At 31.7% G+C, this 25,061-nt stretch overlaps 1 protein-coding gene across 1 annotated transcript in view; it reads right to left on the bottom strand.

Annotated features, from left to right (window-relative positions):
• Nucleotides 1–25,061, bottom strand: part of LOC130898030 (WD repeat-containing protein 47) — a 136,429-nt gene that overhangs the window by 89,348 nt on the left and 22,020 nt on the right. The window contains exons 2-6 of the mRNA XM_057807066.1: nucleotides 23,276–23,604; nucleotides 21,845–22,132; nucleotides 20,938–21,435; nucleotides 20,038–20,290; nucleotides 17,784–18,032 (exon numbers count right to left, since the gene is read on the bottom strand). Of these exons, the coding sequence (XP_057663049.1) occupies nucleotides 17,784–18,032; nucleotides 20,038–20,290; nucleotides 20,938–21,435; nucleotides 21,845–22,132; nucleotides 23,276–23,585 (1,598 nt within the window). The 5' untranslated portion in view covers nucleotides 23,586–23,604. The remainder of the gene's footprint in view (nucleotides 1–17,783; nucleotides 18,033–20,037; nucleotides 20,291–20,937; nucleotides 21,436–21,844; nucleotides 22,133–23,275; nucleotides 23,605–25,061) is intronic.

The following is a 25,061-nucleotide window of genomic DNA, read 5'->3' on the forward strand; positions in this document are numbered from 1 at the left end:
GAAAACAAAATTTTTGGCGACCCCGTACATAAATATACTCTTGTAGACGTCTAGGTATCAACAAGAAGAGGTAATCGATGTCTGCTCGAGGCACTACGTTCAAAGCTACTTTAACTTCGTGGATTAACTGCTCTAGATACTCTGGAAGCTGGTGCAAATTAACCAGTATCCTCCACATCAAACCTGATGACCAGAATAAAACATTAGCTTCCTGAAGAAACTTCATAAATCGACTCAAAGAAACCAAAGGTTCGAATGTGGCGCGTGTAACAGGTTTACCCTTCCCTACAAGCCATTGGTCAGTCAATTTTTTCGATGCACCGACAAACCTCGTCCTAGTCACTACAAATGGTCTATCCTCATATTTTTGGGGTCGCTAAATATGAATGTGATATTTATTTTTATCTAAAATAGGGGCTACATTATCAAAATCGAGTTTTTAACCAAAAATGCTTTGCCATTTCGCGTGTTCAACTGGCTGTATCTTTGCAACTAATCGTTATATTTTGATGAAAATTTAATGCCATATACTAGAAAGTATTTTGAAGGAAGACAGACCAGTTCAAATTTCCCAAAGCATTATCCGATCGAACTGGAAATTTGAGAAAAGGATAGACCAGCGACTAGGACGAGGTTGGTCGGTTTTTCACTTTCTAAGCAACTTTTTAGGGGTGATCCACTCCTAATTTGACGAGTAGTGATAACCCAGTAGCTACATATTTGTAACAAGTTTATATGAATCAAAACCAAATAAAAAGTAAAACTGTAGTTTTTAGAGGCTCGTCAAAATATATTCTTAGTTTTGTAAAAACGTATCTGAAAGTTTCTTTGGTTAGCCGAAATATTTTTTTAAATTGGTCATCGCTTAGTTGTATTAGAAGGTGTCTTAAAACAACTCAATGGGGTTCTGCAACAATTTCTTCGGCTTCTTCTAGTTCTTCCAGCAGTCCAATATAAAGAAGATCATCTATATGGACAATTATAATTTTTAAAACACTGTTTCAATAAAAATGAGAGGTTCGAATTGTCTATTTACATGCGAATGCGAGTGAAAGAAAGCACTTCTTTTTGGCGGGAGCGTTCCTATTGTGAGGAGAGGGCATGAGAATCGAGAAAACAATGAATTCCGATCAACGACATCGATATCGCTTCAAGCCGGGACCTTAGAATACCGGAACTGATCGACATAAAAATTTGGAAATACTAACTCAGGTATAATAGTATTTTCCAATAAATCTCAATACGCCAGACCGTTTAAAATACCCTCAATGAATATATACATTCAGTTTTTTGTGATATTGGGTGTGAGATTCACGCATCCGACGAGGATTGTTACGTGACCAGTATCTACAATTATGCCGATTTACGTTTCCATTGATACAAAAAGTGGCCTCATGGCAAAACATAACATTACTTAAAAATTTTGGATCGTTTTGATTGTCTTCACGTCTATCAAAATCGTCATCTGACAACTCTTGAATCAAAGTTACTTTGTATGTATGGAAATTTTCATGTTTACGAAATATCAAGTTCCCTGGATATTTGTCTTTGTCAAGTGTGGATCGTTTTCTAACAGGGCACAAACATCTAAAGATTTGTTTTCAGTTGATGCGGTTTTTCTGCTCCCTGATTCGGATCTTTTACTGAACCAGTTTCGTGGTAAATCTTGTTATGGGATTTCGGTTAGAATATAAATAATTAAAGATATTACACGTGTCATGTTGACATTTGGCATTTTGGTATAGAAAACATCAGATGAAAAATAATAACTTCATTATTTTTCTGGAAAAAGGAAAGATCTGACAACAATGTAAATAGTACCATAATACCGGCCGTATCACAAGACCCTTGTACAAAAAAATTTATAAAAATCATACAAGCCGTTTCCGAGATAATTGAGGTGTTTCATAAATACTCAATCTGTATAATATAAAAAAATAGGAAGTGAATTTCTATATTTATTTTTAAATAACTAATAAGAAACACAAGAAAAAAATATATTCACTAAATGTATTTGATATATGTATTTAAAAAAAATTTGTTCAATTTTAAAAATTACGAATTTGGCATTATTTGCGAATTGTCCTGAGGAAATAGAGAATATCCCGTTCTTGTCAATGAAATTCCCTCTGAATAGGAAATTGTATAAGAAAATAATATTATACCTCTTTTGTCCATGTAATTGGCACAAACTTTTATCCATGTAGCTAACTACTTTAGTGAGCCCGTGTTCCTGCAATTTAGCTGTGACTGGTGGTTTCAAGAATCTGTTGTAATACATTGCGAACACAATCACTGTTCAAGAAACTTATTACTTAAACACCACATACCACTTGAACCACATGTAAATCGGAAAAAAAGTTTGGCAAATTCGTAGTTCGTCAAGCGGAAGATTCGATTTTAGAAGTTTAGTCACGCCGTTTATCTTGTGGCTGTTATTACACGATAACGTCGTTCAATAAGTAGACTGAAAGTTTTCTAATTAATTAACTAAAATTACTTAATTAGTGTGAAATTGAATCTTGTAGGTTAAAATTGACTGCTTAAAAATGATGTTCGGATGTAGATTGAGGCCAACAAAAAGCATTCATTGAAAATTGAAATATTTTCACTGTTATACAAAAGTTACAAAGAGAAATTAAGCGAACATAATAGCAACTGTCTTCTTCCAATGTTAAAAATATTTCCTAATTAGTAATTTCTTTTGACGTTTCTTACTGTTTTGGTAATCAACATTTTGCCATTATTTTCAATACCGGAACGATAAAAATTATAAGGTTTTCATGGCAAATATAGAAGAAATGGAATTTTGGACACTATCCAAACTTTTTGACGCTAAGAAACTGTTGTGACGGTCGACATAAATGGAAATCTCAGGGTGTGATATCGAGAGAATTCAGTGATTAAGTACTTTCCATCAAAGTTAACCAATTTTTTTCGTCTTGCATTCTAGTCTTACGAAAATGACACTCGCACATACAACAACGAAGGTAAAGGCAAATCAAATACTATCAAAATGTTTCCAGACCAACATATAGCTAAAACAGGGAGGTCCTTTATCCACTACGCTATAGTATTAGAATGGATAGTTCGTGAAATCGGTTTGAACATAACAGGGATAATAAAAACAAGAACAACGCAACTACGATGAAGTAACATCGGAAAACGAGCTTAAGGAAACCAGCAGAGCCATAAAAATGGCAGAAACAGTGAATCAACGAAGATAAATCGAAGTTCATGATAATAAATAAAACACCACAAAGGAAAAGAACAATGAGAAGTTTGTCAATACAACTGAACGAAGAAAAGGCAATGAGCTTAGAACAAGTTCAAAGTTATGTATATCTTAGGGTAGTTATCAAGGACTACGGTGACGAGGAAGAAAATCTGGAAGCGAGGATGACGAGGGGAAGTAAATAGTTGAGAGCGCCGAATGCGATAATAAGATTCCAAAAAATCTATAGCTATAATTATAAAAAACAAAGCAGAGGAAGAGAAGTTAGATATATGGGAAAGAAAAAGATACTAGACGGTAAAAAGGAGGGAGATCTACGGCTGTGCAGAACAAATAATGAAATTAGGAATCTATTTGGAACATAAGGGACCTTTTCCCTAAATTCTTGCCTAAGAAATATCATTTTCCGAGTTCAGTTGACTTTAAACCTCAACAACTAATAAAGTGTTAATTTCATAAACCAAAACAAATAAAATTCAATAATTTTAGTTTAAAGATTGGTTTACTTGATCCAATTGTTCAAAATAAATATCTGCACTAACAGTTTGTCTATGTTTCAGCACTTCAATGTATACTCCACCAAACATACATAATATTCTTTTTAGTATGTAAACTCGGCTTCGCAGTTATTCGTGATGATTCCTTTGGAGAGAACCACTGCCTTTTACGTTTTGGATTATCACATAGGATACATTTTTCGTCTCCAATGATAAAGCGATCAAAATATGTCGCATGTAATGGATCTCTTCGGACAGATTATAGAAGAGCCAAATATTGCTTATTTTCCCAATCCTCTGCATATTTTCCTGGATGATTGACTAACGTTGGTTAAAGATGTTTGTGAATTCCTCGATTGTGTTGTATCAATTTTCTTCTTCTTGTTCTATCCTTAGCATGATGTTGTCTAAGTTGTTAGTCTTCCAGATCGACACTGGTCAGAGAGATGAACAATTTTTGATATTTATAACCGTCTCATGAACTTTCATAAACACAACAGATGTTTTTGGTCGCAACTTTCGTGTTACTACCCTTGCTAAACTAAAAAAACAACCGGATATGCTTTTGTATTTAGTTGACTACCGCAAATAGCAAACAAGGATAATATTTAATTATTTGGGAGTGAACAAGGCACAAAGAGCTGACAAATTATAAACAAATATAGACATTCGCAGAAACATTCCTTTCCAGTCCCCTTGATAAACGTATATTGTGTAAAGTTTTTGATTGATTCAGAATAATTGTAGATGAAACCTAGATCCACCACTACACGTCTGAAATGATAACGATCTATTCAATGGACAGTTTCATCGATAGAAAAATAACGGCAACTGGATAGTCATGGGATTGTTTTCTTTGATTATCTTTAAAAATGTAAAATAATAAAGGAGAGAATTCCTATTTACAAGGTAAAGGGGGAAACGCGCTTTCTGATAGTTTGGTGATCACCCTGGTTAAAATTCATGGAATACTCTTTTCATCAGATGAGGACATTATCGCATACGTAAGCGCCTATTTTTGAAGAAAGACTACAACTATTATTTGAAAGGGTTAGTCGGGATTATGGATTAGGTAACGGTGTATTTATTAAAAAAAAAAAACTAGATACGTTATCAATTGAAAGATTATTTTATTTCTAATAGATTTTAGGAGGTATGTCCTTATAATGTTAAGGATGGGAGAGGACTAACTAAATACTACCTAAACTTAATATTTTTTAAGTTTGTATTATCGATATTATATATAAACTTATACCTGGTTTTATGACCTGCGGCTGTAGATTTTTCTTTACTTTAGAAAATACCAAAATATATTCTTTAACAAGGTTAACAGAAAATTTATTTCCAAAATTAATTCCAAAGTTAATATTATAAAAGTATAATATCTTAAAAGAGAACGATTTCTGCATTTATAGTTAAAAAGGTGGTAATTATACACTTTCACGGTCACCTGGTTTTTTGGCTCTAGAAAATCGAAAAATGGATGGATTTTAATGATCTTGGTCTCAAAATGTTCCATTTTACGGCGGATTTATAAAAAAAATTAGTAGAAATAGCTGGAATGAAAATTTCTCATATTTTTACTGTTTTAAATCGTAAAAAAAAACGGTTTTGCAAAATAATCCTTTACAAAAAATTATGGTAATTATACACTATCGCGGTCACCTGGTTTTTTGGTTAGATTAGGTTAGATTAGGTTAGGTTAGGTTAGGTTAGGTTATGTTAGGTTAGGTTAGGTTCGCTCTAGAAAATCGAAAAATGGATGGATTTTAATGATCTTGGTCTCAAAATGTTCCATTTTACGGCGGATTTATAAAAAAAATACGAAAATTAAAAAAAACGAATTTTTTTTACAGTTTCATGACTTTAAATGCTATTTAAGGTTAAAAACTATTAAAAACCGCAAATTCAGCCACTACCCCCGTGTTTTTCATAAATTCGTCGTAAGATGGAACATTTTGAGACCAAAATTATAAAATTTATCTATTTTTCGATTTTTAATGGTCCAAAAACTATTAACATTGAAGAATATAGTACGAAACTATTCACGAAAATTGATTGTTTTTCATCTATTTCATTTTAAGCTATAAAAACTGAAAAAATCATTCTTTTTGGATTTTTTTTTAAATTGTTTATTAATTTATGTAGAATACAAAAACAAATATAAGAACTTTATCTGATAATGAGATAATTTTTTTGTAAAGGATTATTTTGCAAAACCGTTTTTTTTACGATTTAAAACAGTAAAACTATGAGAAATTTTCATTCCAGCTATTTCTACTAATTTTTTTTTATAAATCCGCCGTAAAATGGAACATTCTGAGACCAAGATCATTAAAATCCATCCATTTTTCGATTTTCTAGAGCCAAAAAACCAGGTGACCGTGAAAGTGTATAATTACTAAAAAGGTTAAAATATCATTAGAAAATTGTACAGTTAAATGGATATTATATAAAAAAAATGTTATTTGGTTAGGTCAGAAACTTTTCACACAACCCTCGTATTGTGTATCTATGGGTTAACGAAACGTATAAACGGAATAATTTTTTGTAATAAACTAATTACCTAGAGACATAAAAAAGTATCCATCATTTATCAAATAGTTCTCTCAATAACGAATAATTATAAGAAAAACTTTTAATTTTCCGCTTGACCAACAATTAAAAAAAATGGAAACGCACCGTAAACACCAACTAATTCACCAGTAATTGAACTAATCACTCCAACAATTAAAAACAATCTGCATACGATGAAAAATGCACATCGGCAAAAAAGGTTAATTTTCTGGGAAAACAGTTCCACGTGTACTGTACGCCCACGACATCAATACTAACTGAGAAAAGTTTTAAAAAACAATCTCGGGCATCAATCACCAAAGGAATAACAATCAAGTGACGTTCACACGATTAGCATATATAGTAATAGTCATCGTTATCAACGTTCATGATTATGTTTTAATATATGATTAGAGTAAACGAACGATGCTTGCGGTTATAAGGCTCAATGGTACTTTCGACATCAAACCGTGCGAATTATTTTAACGTTTTTATATATTTATTCATTTACCTTAGGCAAAATAAATACAATCAGTCCCGGTCTGGCGCATAGAGGTCAGTATAAATACTCGGACTGATACCTTCGCTCCGCCCCTGACTAAATCAAAACAATAGAGTACTTGCATGGTTTGAGAGAAATATAGTTTTGGATAGTTTATATACAACTTTTATCATAATTTTTTTTAATTCTTTGATCAATATTTATGGAAAAAAATATTATTGAGAATTCAAAATTTTTGTAGGTAGTTTAAACATTCCAGTAAGCCCGCCATATTGCGTGACGTCATAAATATAAAATAAACACTGAACATATGATACAAAGTAAATACGACAGTTATTCTCTCAGTTATTCTAAAATAAGCGTTATTATTAAACTTTCATTAATTTGAAAAATAGTATATAAATCGTCTTTCGTGCCAGGATGTAAAATTACCACGTGTAAAACACCTGATAAAGTTTTTTTGTGATGCCCAAAAATTTTAATATACTACAAAGTGTTGGTCGTTTCGACGATCCTACGAAATGTAATTATTTTTGTTGTCAGAATCATTTTAATGGAAGTGAGATTCGAATTTAACTTATTTTAATATTTTATAGTAATTAATTTTATTATGCTTATAATTATTAACGAGATTATGTAAGAACTTAACCTATAAGAGCTTTATTCACATTATTTTTATATATAGAAAAATGTTCTACTTATACGTAAGTAATAAATAAAAACTGTATTATAACAGCACACGCTACGTTGCCGGCAACGATAACCTCGTGATCATCAAGCAGACAATTGCTAAATGTTTTTTTTTTCGATGTCATTTTTATTTCAAGAGATTGCTGTCAAATTTTGAGCTAATTCCTTCCAATAGTTTGTTTGTTAGAATTTTTATAAATAAACCAAATTTTTTACACAATGTAAAAAATAAATCACCATGACAATGTCTCTCAAATGGATAAAAACGATGATCAAATATATCAATTAAATTTTGAATTGCTTTCGCGACCACCCCATGCTCCTGATCAGATTCTATAGACGAACACTGGAGACGATTTGAGTTCCATTACGAATTCCACGCTAATCGCTCTTGGCACTTGGAAGTTCATTTTTCGAAAGCTTTTTGTTTTGTATCAACTTATTCAAAATCCAAAATAGAACGTCAAAGCCCCGAGGTACACAAATTTAAATTTTAAAAAAAATTATTACACTGAGAGAGAAACAATCTCTATTGACGTGGCGACAACATCATCTCACATACCAATTCAGAGTTTAAAAAAACTATTAAAAGTATTTCTTAATTTTCACGAACATCGACCTCTTTCATCACGAAAAGAATATGTTTTTTCAACTTACTCATGTTTTTTTGTTTTGTTATTGTGATGTAATTTGAAGGTGGCATAAAAACAAAACGTTAATAAATCTGCAACCATTAAGATATTTATCAAGGATAAAATATAGTAGTTACATCAATCAAAGTTTACTATATTTGGAATAGGAAATGTCAGTACAATTAAGTGATATTAAGATGAAAATTTTAAAAAATTATAATCAACACATTTTTTTAAATAGTATAAATACCAATCACTTAATTTTTGATGATTATTAGAAATATAGGTCAAACATCTAATAAGTGGTTACTGCCAAACACCCAATCAGAAACAAAAAAGAAATATCATATACAGGGTGTTTCTATATTCATCCTTTTCTGAGATATGATTTCATTATTATTATAGATTCCTCGTAAAAGACTAATCTCGATATTTTTCCGCTACGACCCTACACATTTATAAATAAAAATAATTATTTATCAAGCCACATTCTAACTTATAGTCGCGAAGCTGGCTATATAAAACAGCATCAATATGGTACACGACGTTTAAGTTTGGAAACGGGGGGCTCGTAATCAGTATATCACCAAACGGCATATCTGGCACTCTATACAGGTCGGATATGAAAATGCCAGCCGGTTTTCCCGGGCGAAAAAATGGGCTGTGCGCTGTAATAACGCCAGAAGTTTTGGAGGTCGGAAAAGCCTTGCCAGAAGCGACCGAAAGTGCCGGAAAATTCATCCGAAAAATCTCATGAGGAACTCGCGTCAAACTTTTTTACTTGACTTTTGGGGTCTTAACTAAGAGTTGTTTAATAACGCCAGAAGTTTTACAGGTCGGAAAACCTCCGAAAAAAATAAGGAAAATCGACGTACTTGGGAAAATGAAAACTTTTCGCTTTTATTTTCGGCTCATATGAAAATTAATTTTGTTGGCTCCAATGAAACTATCTGTTGCGCTACCCAAAATTAAAAAAAAATCATTAGGAAACGATGTAAACTCGCTGAAATTCAATCTTTTTTTTTTCGCGCGCGTGATTTCAAGCCGCTTACTCATTTTCGGCCATTTCGCGCCCCCACTGCCAGCTTCGCCGCCGCGAAAATTGGCTTCTAACTTTTTTTTTGAAATTGACGTAGCCTTTCACATGTAGAGAATAACCCTCGCTCGTACACCACCACCCTAAAAATTTTCACTTGAGCAGGTCAAAATTTTTTGATATGGGCTTTACCATCTGACGTCGAGAGAGACACACACAGAGACAGATAGTTTCAATGAATCCAACAATTTTCATTTGAGCCGAAAATAAAAGCGAAAAGTTTTCATTTTCACAAATACGTCGATTTTTCTTATTTTTATCCCAAAGGTCAAGTAAAAAAGTTTGACGCGTGTACCACGTGAGGTTTCCGGACGAATTTTCCGGCACTTTCGGTCACTTATGGCGAGGGTTTCCCGACCTACAAAACTTCTGGCTTTATTGCATTGTTATTCCAGCCCATTTTTTCGCCCGGGAAACCCGGCTGGCATTTTCATATCCGACTTGTAGAGAGTGCCAGAAATACCGTTTGGTGATGTACTAATTACGGGCCCCCCGTTTTCAAGCTCAAACGTCGTGTACCTTATCGATGCTGTTTTATGTAGCCAGCTTTGGGACTATTATTGTATACAGACTCACGCTAGAAACTAATAAGTCTGAACGTACCGAAGTAGTCGACGACAAAATTCTAGAGAATCACAAAAAAGTTACGCAGTTATGAATAAAAATAAATGGCGGAAAACAGAAAAGCGACTCTTGTGCCTTGGGCCGATACGGCCTTTTGAAATGTTTGATATATAACTTGCAAAGTGGCAGGATTTGTGCTGTAAAAAATAAACCGAAATCGACATAATTAGCTATTTCAATCAATCGATGCGAATAAATGTATAATTTTTAATTTTAAAACGAATTTTGCTCATAATAAAAGAACGAAATCTTCTTAACCCAATAAATTTGAATGAAATTCAAAAAAAAGGACAAAAAGCTGAAAATATCTTCTGCATTTCTTATAGTATATTGGATTAGAGAAAAATGCAGTTGTAACTGTGGCATAATAACAAATGCCTGTTACATCGATTGACTTTACGCCGCAATAGTTTCTCAACAATTTCATGAGAAAACAACGCCGTTTAATAAAATAATAAAAAGTTCAGTATGACTATATCTCAATAGGTGTAAGAAGACACCATTTTCAATAATTTCCCATAAAATTATATTGAAAATAGGCAAGACTTGTGCTGAGAGGCCTAAAAACTTGAAATTACCTTTCTCTAAAATGTTTATGATATAAATTGAGCAGGAAAGCTTGGAAATAAGCAAATTGATGTAAAAGAAGGTTACATGAAAAAAGCATAATTACCTACTGCAAAAAATGTTTGGTACACTCCAATAAAAATCCATTATTGCACTATGTACGCGACATTTGTAGTTCAACTAACATCTAATCGTCGAGTGAACGTCTTGGTAATAAATTTTAATAGTTTCTTCAGTATAACTAATAATTTTAGTTATCTACTTGAGATAAGTGATCACAATTACAAAACAGGTCTTGCAATTAAAAATATAGTTAATTATTAATTGCATAATGTTAAACAAATAGAATAATAACATTCACTTCAGGAATTGGCATCTCTCCTGATTATTTACAAGTTTAAACAATACAAAACTTTATGAATACCTAGAAGAAGATAAAAGACACCCCCTTTGTTTTCAATGCGTGAAATTAAATATTATTTAATCATAATTATCCAGGAGGAGGATGATTGATAGTAGGTATATCCAAGATAGAAGCTCATAAATATTATACCTAAAACCCCAGCAAGTCTACATCAAGTAATATGTTGTGGTAACTGTAAAATGAATTACTAGGCATACTAAATCTAAACTTAACAAAGAAAGGTTATACTGGTCAATTTAAAGTGACATTACTCATTTTAAAATAAAAATAGTTCAATAAGAGCATCGGAATAAAACCGATTTGATAGGAAGAGAGAAACGCTTTATTGTCAGAAAATTGTAACAATTTGTAGACAAAAGCTTGTGAAAACTAAAAAACAAGTATAGAAATAACTAAATAAAGAATACAAATAAAATGTCAATATACAGAAGAAAACCACGATGAATAACAAAATTATAGGTAATAGTAATAGGTACTAATTTCATACCAAAAATTAAACCAGAATGCAGCATGTCCGGAATTACAGACTACAGAATAGAAGTCACTTTCCAATAAATATGCCCTCAAATTACTGCGGAATGCGGGAAGAGATGATATCGTTTTGATTTCAATAAGCAAATGATTGTGCATTTTTTTGCATTGTAAAATATTGAGCCCTTAACTAATTCTAAATGTGGAATAGGTAGGTAAAGGTCGTGTCCTAAGTGGATAGCTGTGCAACAATTAAAGTGGTAAAGTGATTTAATGTGCAATCGGGCAGACTCGAAAACATTTTTAATGTAAGTCCATCAGTTCCAGATGAGTATTTATTTTTGATGTCATTAATTATACTGCGAATCTTTGATGGGCATAAAGAAGAAACTGTAAGTTAGCATTAGCATCAAGGAGATAAGATAAAAGTAGAATAGGAGTGTACGGTCCTAGTCCTACACTCCTCTGATAGCCTAGCCAACACACCGAGTACGTTTCAGGCAGAAATATATAAAATTGAAAAATGTGTCCAATCTAGATAGGAACTATCGCAAACAGGAGATCATCATCCTGTACAAAAGTCGAGCAGCTATTACAGTTCTGTGTTTCAATGTTTTCAAGCGAGTTTGGGAATTTCTGGACAAGCTAAACGAACTAAACAAGAAAAAGAAAGTTACCCTGCGATCGATTCCGAGAAACACTGGAGTAAAGGGAAATTTCATAGGACCTGAACCATTTTATGGTATCAGCCACAGAACGGAAAGAGGTAAAATCAGTTACTGGGACAATCTACATTGGGGAAATGCACGGGAAGATATAACCAGAGCAGATGCTAGACTTAGCAGATAATGTAGCATGCAGATTTTGTTGTGCAGACGACGAAACCTCTGTTGACATTATCTCGAAGTATGTGATACTACAGAACTCCAGAGCATTACACTTGCGAGCGTACGAAACAGAAGACGAAGATATCTGTCAGCTAAAACTATCCCACATTTTGAAATTTCTAATAGGAGTGGGATCAATAGATCAGCTGTAAATAATACAGCAAGAATAGATACTTTGGGTCGTAGTATACATAGGACCCCAATATATACATATATACATCTATTGGTGCAAAAATTGGAAATTCAAGTTTTAAAAGGATTTGATATGTTGATATACCTCAAAATTCAAATCAAAATTGTGCCACGAGATTGTGGATTCACTCACAAACAAACAACAAAGAAAAGTGGGATGGAGAATGTAGTAAAAATCAAAATAACTAGGTTAGAATCAAATTCAAACGCAAGAAGTATGTTGAAAATAAAAGTCAACAGTTGAAGAAATTGATATTGGATATATTGCAGCTTTCCATTTAGAACAAATTACTGATGTACAATTGGGTTTTGGAACTAGTGTGACTTATGCAACAGAAGGTTATACCAAAAAAGCAAAAACAATTTTTTAAAGTCTAATTTATCTCAGATGATATTAATAAAGTGCCAGATAAAAATAAAGACAACATAATGTTATGGTATGTAGACATAAAAAGGAAATGTGTAGATTACGTCAAAAAATAATATAACAGAGAATTGAGAGGTTGAAATATCATTTCAATTTAATTTAAACGTCTTCAAAGGCTTAGAAAGATATAGAGTAAAGATATGACAAATGAATTTTATTCTGTGAAAAATTTGTTCGACTAGAAAAGAAAAAAAACAATACAGCTACGCAATTTATTCATTATTATTTTTCTGCGCATATAAATTTTCCTTATATGAAATTCATCGGTTAAAGATTAGAAGAAAAACATATTCCTACGTAATTACTACTGTTGATATAATCTCATTATGCAGAATGAACTTATTTGTATAATTAAATTGGCGTTTTCATTACAATGATCCAAGGTGATTTGTTGTTGGCAGATAATAATGCAATATTAGTATCCCATTAGGCATAAATGAATAAATAAACTGGTTATTTATCCAACAATAAAGAGTACACTGTATATAAAATAATTATAATTTAACAAAAGGGAGGGTTGGAAACAGTAATTTTAAGAAAATATTTGGTTTTCAAATGAGAATTCCGTAATGTTATATTGCAATGTTTTGCAACGGAGCCAAAGAGCCTGTTTATAATGGCGCGATCAACAAGAAGAATGCAGTGGAAATGTATTAACCTATATCACATTTCTTTATATTTCAGTATATATGGAGGGTTTACTTTTTTTTCAACAAGCATATCATAATTTATTTAATTTAATATTTATTCAAACTATGTATGTATGCTTAATTCTGTAACAATTCACTGAGACCTAAAAGATCTACTGCGCTCCCTCTTCTATTCTGATTCTAAGAACTATCTTTGAAACTAGTAGTTACTTCAGAGGGCATTCTCCAGTTTCAGTTTGGGTAAGTCTATCTGTTCAATTCTGTATATTTCCAAAAATTGAGCCCTGAAATTATTTAATGATTCTTCTCCTAACCCACGAAATCTGCAGTCTTCTCTTTCCAAGAATTTCAAATTATTGCTGTGTATATTTAGGTGGAACTAGAGCCCACAAGATTAAAAAGTGCTCACTCAAAGAGTCAAAAGATAAATACAATAAATTAAAGATGGCTAGGCCACTAGGAGTGTATGCCCGAGGGCCGGCGACTGCCTGGACGACCACACAAACGATGGCTGGATGATATCGAAGAGGATCTTCCTTAGTTATGTGTGAGGGGGTGGAGACGCCGAGCGTTGGACAGTGATGACTAGAGGAATGTGGTAGACGAGGCCAAGGCACTATGAGGGCCGTAGTGCCAGTGGTAGTAGTAGTAGTATATTGTTTTGATACAAAAAATTTGATTTTTATAATCAGTATTTACCTAAGAGAATTGAAAGACGACAGCAGAACTGACTATTCACTCTGGAAAGCTACTAAGAGAATACTACCTGTCACATTGGAAGATGGTAACAATATTTGCCAATCATCTAGAAAAAATCTTTCCACCACATAAAGATCGAGATAAAGAACCCACTCTGGAGGAATATCCACTGATTGATCAAGAAATAGAACTTCCAAAGAAGTAATTACCTGAACAAAAGAAAATATCAATCTGAAAAATGCTTCAGGTTTTGATCTAATTACCGGATATATTTTAATATAATACCCAAATAGCAATAGTTAAACTAATTAACCTAAATTAATAAATGCTGCCTTCAGACTAAAGTACATACCCAGTCTTTGGAAAATTGCGGAAGTTATAATGATACTCAAGCCAGGGAAATCACCATACAGACCGATCTCTTGACTGCCTGTTATGTCGAAACTATTTGAGAAACTCCTACTTAAAACACTAAAACTGCTTATCGAAGAAAGAGAAATTATACTTAATCACCAATTTGGATTAGAAATAAGAACAATCACATCTGCAATATATATTATTAACTTGATATCAATTTTAATAGACATTTTTTAGTTGTTTGTTTGGTCATAGGTCATGGTGTTTCTATTAATAGCTAGCTTGTAGTTATCATCAGTTTAGATTTGGAATGCATAGTGCTTGATGAAGTTTTTGATAATCAATGTCTCTTCTTGTAAGAATAATTAGTACAAGTACAACCTTGATTTTCCCTTGGTATATTGAGCTTATTTATAACATCATTAATATAATTTTACTAATGGCGAAGCTTTTACACCTACCACATCATTTAATCTGTTTGACCAAAATGTCTATATGTTTCGATTAAAAATTTCTATGATTCTGATTAATAAGATACTATCTATCTATAGCTCTCCCACAATAAATATATACTTATTAAATTACTAAAAATATAACATTAATTTCACTTTGTTCAGTTTATTGTCATTTTTTTAAGATTATACTGTTTTATTGTTTCATATAATGAATATCTACAGAGTAAATTAAAATAAAAAAATAAATGAGATTATATTATTGTTGAAAGAATAGATAAATGAGTTATCTAAATAGATAGACAACACTGTAAAGTGAAAACTGCAAAACACAACAAATAAAAAACAAAAAGGTTTGAAATATTTTCATTGCAGTGCTAAATATATTTGCAGATGACTTTTTTATTAGATAATGTGTTGACAAAATCCCCATTGGCTATATGTACCTAGGGAGTCTTCAAACTATGCGAATAGTGGAACCTCTTTCAGAAAATCACAAAATTAGACAAATCACACGTTAGAAGTTTATTTTAGAATTGTTAAAACTTATTTTTCTTGCAATTTCTTTTGACCACTTATCGTCAGTATATGTCTTTAGATCAGGTAGTTGGTATTACAGAACCCAGATGAACGACTGCGGGAGTGTTCTTGACCCGGAAAGTGATAGATACGTAATAGAAATCAACTGCAGAAGAACAGAGAGAAAAATGTGCTCGTTTGACTAGATTACCCAAAAGACCACCATTTCTACAACTTTTGAAAACACTATACACTTAGCCGTCGTTTTCCAGGTCGAGAACATCCCCTCAGTCGACCATATTGATTGTGTAATGTCAACTACCTGATCTGAAGACACTTACCGACGATAACAGGTCAAAAGTTATTGACAACTCTAGAAAAAAAAATTTCTAATTTTCTGAAAAAGCATGAAATTTTTAACAAACCCTGTATTTTTCACGATTAGACTATTTTTTCTATGTTATAATCAATCATTTCTGTACTGTAAATCACATAAATCACAAAAATATCTCAGGAAACTTAATGTGAAAACAGAAACAGGAAATGTCAATAAATTTGAAATATTTGATGCTGGTATAATTAAATGAATTGAATAAACTGGTTAGGGTCTAAAAATATTTGATTTCACACTAGAATGTTAATATACAATGTATATATTATTGTTGATGTATAGTATGTAGCAATTTTGAAAAATAAAATTTAAAAGAAAAAATCTGTTATTTTCCTGAAGAATTGCTCCTGATAATCAATACATTTTTTTCTATGGACAATAACAATAATGAAAATTTTATAATGATTAAATTCATGAAAATAAAAATAATATATGTATACATTTCTGACATATATATCGCATCTCTGTTCAAATAATGTTATAATTCAAAAAATTAGAAAATCTCTTATTATAATTCTACCATTAGACAGTGAGGCGGACCTATGCATTTGGTGGTCATAGGACCAATATCTGGAATTTCAAATTTCCCATATTTTCTTTTATTAAGCTGTTTTTCTTAGTTTCTATTATTATTGTCCATTGTCAGTTTTTTTTATTTAAAAATTTCCACCTAACATATGTTATAAAAACGATCGACCATGGAAAATAGAATTCATTCATTAAAATGGTATTTACAACAATTCCTCTTTATATTGAAATAAATGCTGCTTTTATGTAATATCTTTTTACATTTTTTAATGTCGCCTGGATTTTTCTAGATATTTCTATTTTGACGAACCAAAATTAATGAATCATCTTTATTACAATAATTTAATTTTATTATTATACTTTAAGTTTATGCACCTTGAACTTACATAGACTTTAAATTTTTTTTAAATGAAAAACATTTATAAAGAAAATCGGTCCAAATCGCTCAGACAATACCTCCACAAAAATTAACTATAGGTCTATAGATACCTGCGAGTTCATACCAGTTTACGAGAAAAATATATTTTTTAATTTCTTTCCTTTTAGCTCTTGCTTTTTGTTCCAATGTGGTCTTCATAAATTCCAGTGTCTTTGTTTTAAATCTTTGTTTATACTTTATGAACGTATTATTGTCTTTATGAATTGTAAAAACAAGAAAGTCAATAAAGAAATAAAATTCAGTATCAGGATAGCATTAATAGCAATATGAAAAATTTTTTTCAGAAAAAAACATATAGGTTTCAAAGATTAAGACTGGGCGTATGGACAATGGATTCATAATCTTCGACTCGAAAATATTCCTAAGAAAAAGGAGTTCCGTATGCGCGAAAAATTTAATGTAAATTGAATGGTACATAAACCAAAAAACCCCACATCCCTTTTATACAGTTGCTTCGATCAAAAAAGGTTATTTAACTAAAAACAGCTTGGAAATAGGGTGTGGAATCAATTTACCACGTCAAATAATAGGGTTCCAATTGAAAAAAATTTGTTCTGGGCCACCCTGAACATCAAAATTAAAATTTGAATACAGAAATCGATTACTTGTTAAAAAATAAAGGGGGCTTACATTTATTTTCATACGGCCATTAGTCTAGCCATAAAACTACAACGTTCAATAATTTGGTGTTTCGCCCCAATGTGCATTTGTGCTAGAAAACTAAATTTCATCTCAAATAATGTCATGTAAATAGTTACTACTGTGGTAACTCTGTCAGTCTTTGACTTTTCACCCGAAAAGTGAAAAATGAAGTTAAAATTTCAAATGCTTATTTATTTTTTCGACTTATGATACTATTTCAGCGGTGGTATATTTTTTAATGCTTAATTGTTATGGTGATGAAATAAGTATAGAAGAAAAATTTGTCTGAAATCTGAAAAATCTTACCTCTCTCCAGTCAACTTCTGATTCTCACTATTTATCTGCCTAATTAATTCATCTCTTTCTTTTTCTCGTTGCACTAGCGTTTCTTGTAATTTTTGTTTAGTCCTATGAAACTCTCTAACTAACTCGCCCGAATAATTTTGATCGGCGCTTTGGGGAACGGCCCCAGTATCCGCATTTGAAGCACCGCGCGACGTAAAAACTACGTTAGGCAACACAGTTCTATTATCGAAGAAATCGCCTCGAGGTGTCCTGAAAAAAAAAATGAATTTAATTAAAAAGATGCAAGTAAAGGTAATGTTAGAAATAGTTTATGTAACCAATACGATTATGGCATAAAATTAAAAAAAACTTAAAAAATTTAAAAACGAATCAAAAAATACAAATTATAATGGTTATACACAACATGTTAGAGATTTAGCAAATGTCATTTTTTGAATATTTTTCACCACAATCATATCTCTCAATGATTTTCCATTTTTTAGGAAAAGTGGAGGTTTTACGTTTGCATTTTATGATAGCTCTTTTGCTCGACATTACAAAAACTAAAATAAAACTACCAAGCAAAAACACTTCTCAAAACTAAATAAACGCAAATCCTTGCTGTTGGAAATACATAACAAGAAATTAATGATATAAGAGAATAACAGCCGTCGATATGTCGCCTATTTTCATTCCATTTCTTCGAATTATTTGTTCAGTTAAAATATCAATTGTTATATTTACATCTAGAATAAAGAAACACGCATAAAAACCAAGAAAAAACAAAAAAACTCGAATTTTGACTCAATTGGTGTCACGTCGGATTATCTATCCCGACTATCTTACCAATAAAAATTTTTGATTTTATTAACCTACTTCAATTTTCAAATGGTTTTTGATATCCATATCCGCAAAATATTCATTACACCATTATCATGGAGATCAAAATGGAGCACACATTATTATAAATGATGGAGGAAGAAATAGACGAAATTAGTAATAATTGATTTGGAAAGTCCAGACTGATAATAGCAATAAAAATAGCAGTAGCAAGAATTATATTAAATATAAAGCATCAGGTATCCAAAAAGACGCAAATTTAAATTGTGCAAGAGGACTGCTATTCTCTTAATAATCAGCACATCATAAATCTGGTGTCTATAAAATAGAGGACAAGATGATAATATGTAGAATCAAAAAAGGAACATTTACAAATAATCTAAAATTAAAACCAGAACTTGAATATGTAAATAGAACGACTGAGAAAGGAAACACCTCAGCCAAACTTTCAAAGAAAATAGAAACCAACAGTTGAGTCAAAAAACCCACAAGTGCTGGCGCTGCTACCAAATGTTTACCATCACTAGACTCCTGGAAAGAAACCATCAGAAATGCAACATAGCAAATTCATTCTGATAGTCATGTACTGAGATATGTCTAAGAAGACTTGATAAAATACTTAAAAAATAATACATTTTCTTCAGTCTAGGTTCCAGTTATTACAGGATTGAAACAAAATAGTAATGTAAATACTCTTACCATGAAAGGACCCAAAATGCCTTTATTATCCCATAACCTTTCTGTGGTGTAGTTAAATGCTTATATAAAAAAATAGTTTCAGAAGGATGAAACCAAAAGAGATTCACCTTGGTAGTGCCTTTCTGGGATGGATTACTCCAAAAAATTTCTAATGTAATTGGATCTCGAGAAAAACAACAAGACTAAGACCTCAGATATTACCTGACAGATTTGATGAAAACTAATTTATGCAGATTCTGTGGAGAGTATGATAAATTTCCAGTTCATGTATTTCTATATAGCTCAACAAATGTGAACATTCCCAAAATATGTGAGGGCAATTTGATTTGGAAACGTTTATAAACAAGCATTGACTAAAAGAAAGTTGGTGAAAAATAACTCAAATTTCTATACTCAATTTACATGTCATACTACTAGACCATTTAAAGGGGGGTAAGTAAATATATCCAGATAATTGCAGCCCGAGTGCTAGACAACAAAAAAATTTATGGTCTTATAATAGAGCTTTTCTTCTTTGTTTTTCTCGAAGAAGGCAATTGTATTAAACAGCAAAATAGCGTTTCTACTTCTAGATATAGTGTTGAACCAAATTTTTCGTTTATTATAGGCGCTCAAAGAAACATATATTTTGTCAGATAAAATTTTTATAGAAAATAAGAATGTATTGAGATATTTCTGTTAACACATGAGGTTGATTAGTAGCAATTTAGTTTTAAAATAAGAATACAAAATTTACATTTCAGTTCCGACGGAAGCAGGACTGTCTCTGTCTTTTGGTTCTGGTGTTGATGTGTTCGACTTTCTGTCTAAATTTGGATTTTTCGGAAAACTTGGTAGAGTATTGACATTTGATTTTGGAGTGCTGGATTGCTCTTGTATCGAAGGCATATGTTGCTGGAAATCTCCATAACTGTTACTGAGAAAAACTTCACCATCATTCTCAAACAATCGATCCACAGATGTGTTCATATTTCTACTATTTTTTAAACCTAAAAAAAAAGAAACAATTAATTAACTGACATTTTAAAAATTATAATATTCTTTTTAGCTCCTCAGAAAATTACCATTTAATAGTTAAACATCAAAAATATGATTAAAATATAATAAAGAAAAATAAATGATAATGATGTTAAAAATAAATACATAAAGACTGCATGACATTAAAAGTGATAAAAGAATAAATTTGAGGTTTTCTGGTAAAAGTAGCTGAAAAAAGAATTAGAAGTCAAATGTCCCTGTGTAATAATTCTGAAATATAAGTAAACTTTCAAGCAATAAAAAAGCTCTTGGCAGATAAAAATATTTGTTCCCTTTTTGCACTATAAATGGATTCTCTGGGGTATTTTTGTTGGAAGTAAAAGAATCAAATAAATTATATATAATGTCTAATGATCTTGTTAAATACATTGTTTTCTCCTATTGATATTGAGAAAATTATTCAATTAACTGGTTATTGATATAGTAAAATGGAGATTCAATAAAAATTTTTTGTTAAATATTTATTATTGTCAATATTACTTTTGGTTTTTCTTTCATCGCCTTTTTAATTGTGTTGATATATTACTTCACAACGCTTCTAGAACTAGAAAGCGTCGCTTCTAGCATGGACATTGAGTTTTTTTAAGGAAATATTTACCTGTTAAATGAAAACTAGCAAAACTACTTCTGGACATAGGCCTATTCAATCCAATATCACCGGTACTAAGCGCCATCATTTTTGACGACGTTGAAAGATTGTTATTCTGAGTTAACCCAAACGGCAAACCATCTCCCATTGGTAACATCAACGATCTTGACATAATATCAGCAGCCGATCGAGGTCTCGTAAATGGCATAGCCGAATGAGGAAACGTTTTGGGTTTTATAGGTGTCACTAACATATGTTCAGTCCAAGATGTTTCCAAGCTGGGTCTCTCGAGTCTTTCGACGTCAACGTTTAGAGTGCGTTGTTCAAAAGGTACAGAAAACGTCTCAGGAGGAACGCTTTGAAGCCATGACAATAAACTCAAATCTGAATCACTGAAACCTATACTACCGTCTAACAATTTACTGAAATTCATATCATTGGCCTGCGTATCTGTGCTACCAGTTGCTTTGGCTTGGCAATAGTTCACACAGGATTCATATAATATACCTGAAAGCAGAAATTTTATTATTTCAATAACAAATAGCAGATTCATTTAAGAAATGCTGATTATAAATAAATAGAAGAAAAAAAATTTTATAATCACAAAATCCTGAGAGTATTTATTACATAAAATAAATTGTTGGATGTATCTGAAGCTATTGAGATTGTTTTAGTTTAATTTCAGTCTCCAAAGATGATAACTTGGTTATCGAAACGCACATTAGACAGTGTAATTAAGAGTGTAGTCCACTATCAATATCACCAACGGTTCCAGAAATTCCAACTTAATTACAGAAAGAAATCAAAACTTATTCAATCAGAATCTATTTCAATTATTAGAGGCACCAAAAATTTGAGATTAAAATCAAGCATTTTATTGTTAAACATTAGTTTGAATTGTGAAATAGATAATTACCTTTAATAATAAGTTGAATCAGTCTGTCGTTTTGAGCGCTACAGTTAACATTTCCGTCCACTGGTTTTCTGTCTCCCAATAAGAATTCAGCAACCAAAGGATAAACTTCTCGGAAACATTGTACTCTGGCGTTACTAGGGTTCCAATCTTTGTATTGTAAATGATCTGACAGCCTTGGAAGAGTAAGTAATAAACACATAGTAGAGTATTCTTCTTTTGAAGCTGAGTATTTTTCCAATTCGTTTAAAACACTAACTACTTCTTCCACGGCATTGTCGACACTGTTACCTAAAAAATTTAAAAATTATTTTAGCATAACATTTTTAATTTAATGAAAAAAATTCGTGTATTTCAATTTCTGATTTAAAATTTGGTGGTTACAACTATCAGTTAGAAACTTGCAAATTAGGAATACTCGAGAAAATAAATTACAAGTTATTCACTTTAATTATGCAAATGAAGAAGTACATAATATAACAAGAAGATAGAATATATATTTTACTCTGGGGTGCAGAATGTAGAACTTTGATTATTCACCGTACTAATACACCAAGCGTATATTACCCCCTTTGTCATCCGAATACTTTCTTATTTCAACTTCGTGCCTTTCGTACGTTTCTCGACATTCACTCCTGTATTTGCCAAACTGTACGTAGCATATTATGAAGATTACAACTTTTCTGAATCATTATATCTCAGAAACGGTGGCTCGTAGGAAAAAAAGTATTCATACGTGTTTTGTAGATAATTTTATGATCTACAATTTTTGTCTCAAGTATTTTCATAATAAAACTTACCTTTTGTTAACAATCGCAAAAAACTCATTTTTTTTTTACCTTTGACCTTGAATAAAATTTTTTCCATAAGGAACTTTCAAATTTTATTTTCAATTATATTTTAAACAATTTCACTGATTTTCGGCTTGGTAGGAATTTATGTAACGTCACTCTTATTTTTTGGTCAAATTTGACCAGACTAAAAGAACCATTTGACTTTGGCCTGACAGGAGTTGTGATGAAGAAAGTGTACTGTACCAGAAATTGTGGTAAACTGAAGAGAGGAATACGATTGAGAATTTTCGAAAAAACATTACAACAAATGAAAATTATTTTAGAAACGAAACAAGTTCTTCTTCTTCGGTCTGCGCCTATGTATCCGTAATAATTTATTGCTTCTAATTACCATTCATAAATGCACAATTTCTTCGAATGTAGTGAGGAATATCGTTTCGCTTTCGTATCGATGAATAAAATATACATTCGTTAGTATTAGAATTTTTAATGCGTTCAACTTGACTTGAACTGTTAATCTTGGTTGCATTTTCTTACCACTGCGCCTTCTTTCGTTTTCTAGTACACAGAGTTTCGTAATTTTGAAAATATTTTATAAAATAAAAAAAAAAAAACAGTTAAAACTTGTCTTTCAACCCACCTTGGATATTCGCCTCCGACTTTATACACAGCAATTCGATATATTTGTGTTTTAATATAGTGTAACTGAACTTTTTCATATTGAAGGCCTTCAACGCCTCCAAAGGTTGTATGAACTCCAGAACGTCGTCCCATTGTCCGTCGAGTATGAGTTGCCTTAGAAACAGCACGTCGTCAGAATAATTTCCGTTTATTACACCCGTTTCTCTTTCCAAACTCAATTGGGAAATGTGTAATTGGCGGTTATATAAAAATTCCAGTGCCAATCGGACGACGTCCTCTTCACGGAGAGTTAGTCGAGCCGATGGCATTATGTATCGAATATGCAATCTGAAACAACCAAAAATATAATTAAATATTAATTCAACAAAATTTATTTAGTTATCGTTTCATTCTAACTACAAACAGACATTTCTTCAAATCGTTTTTCTTGAAGTTTCAATGTCTTTTGATTTTTAAGTTTCGTACCGATCGGGATGTAAAATTTTGGTAAAATGTATCTCAACAACTCGCAAAAGTTGTTGGAATATTCGGCAACATTGAACGGCATGGTATCAAAGAGATTGGTTGCCCGTTGTTTGTTTCCGTGTATCCCAATCCAAATGAAAAAGATTTGTCGCGAAATACGTGTTGGCAACATGTACGGCAGATTATCTAATGCCCACTTGCACTGTTTAAAATAACAGGTTGTGAAAATTGAAACTGCAGTTTAAATTAATCTCTTGCACCGTATTTATGCGGATCAAGTTAAAGTTATGTCATCAACCTGGGGAATTGAATGCATTGGTACAAACACCTATCTTCAAATCATACATTTTGAGGTTATACAAGAAGTATTTTTTTTTTCTATTTTAAGAGTTTATTCTGATATTTACGTAATATAATGAATGCAAAAAAATTCGTAAATTCATCAAAATTTTACAATAGAACTAATGAATATCATCACAAAATTTAAAAACGTTATCGAAAAAAAAAAAGAAACGAACAAACAAACAGATCAAGAAAACAACTCGGCATGGGAGACTTCACTTTTTAAACGTTTGATATCTAGGGGCTGTGGAACGGACTACTTAAGAAGATCGTGGAGGATATCCAGAACAGAGCATATACGGAATGAAGATATACAACGAAGAACTTCAGTGAGAATACAGACTAAGCAACTGCTCTGGACATGTGTCGAGGATGGAGCAGAACAGGTGGCCGAAGAAAGCATTGATGTATCAACTGCAGAATAGAAGAAAGGAAGGAAGGAATTGAACAAAATATGAAAGAGAAAATCCAGGGAAACGAGTAGATAGATAGAGTGTTTCTATATTAGACTGACAACGCTCTACCACAGAGAGATCCCAATAAATGATTTATTTGGATATAGGAATACCAACCCTTACGGGGCCTAGTTGCTGAAATATAGGGTTTTCAGAATTTTAAATAAAAAATTTGCCATAAATCAAGAACGCGTTTAAATTTTTTTTTTTTTTCAAATTTGTTAACCAATATACTCTAATAAAGTAATATTTTGACAAACAAACTTTGGAAAAATTTAATCAGGGGCGTGCTGGCAGGGTTAGTTGTCACTTTTATGGAGCTAAAATGAACAGTGTTGTAATGCTGGAGAAATTTGTCTCTAAATAAAAGTCTGTAAGCACATAAGTAAGTTACAAATTAATTAATTATTCATTTAATTTCGAATAGTGATTAAACATAAGTATCACAACAATAATAAAATTGACAAGTTTACAGTAGTTGTTTAAACTGTTGGCCGCTTACTTCAATTCACTTATTACACC

Source organism: Diorhabda carinulata, chromosome 9 (genome assembly GCF_026250575.1).
Source record: "Diorhabda carinulata isolate Delta chromosome 9, icDioCari1.1, whole genome shotgun sequence".
Lineage (NCBI taxonomy): Eukaryota > Metazoa > Arthropoda > Insecta > Coleoptera > Chrysomelidae > Diorhabda > Diorhabda carinulata.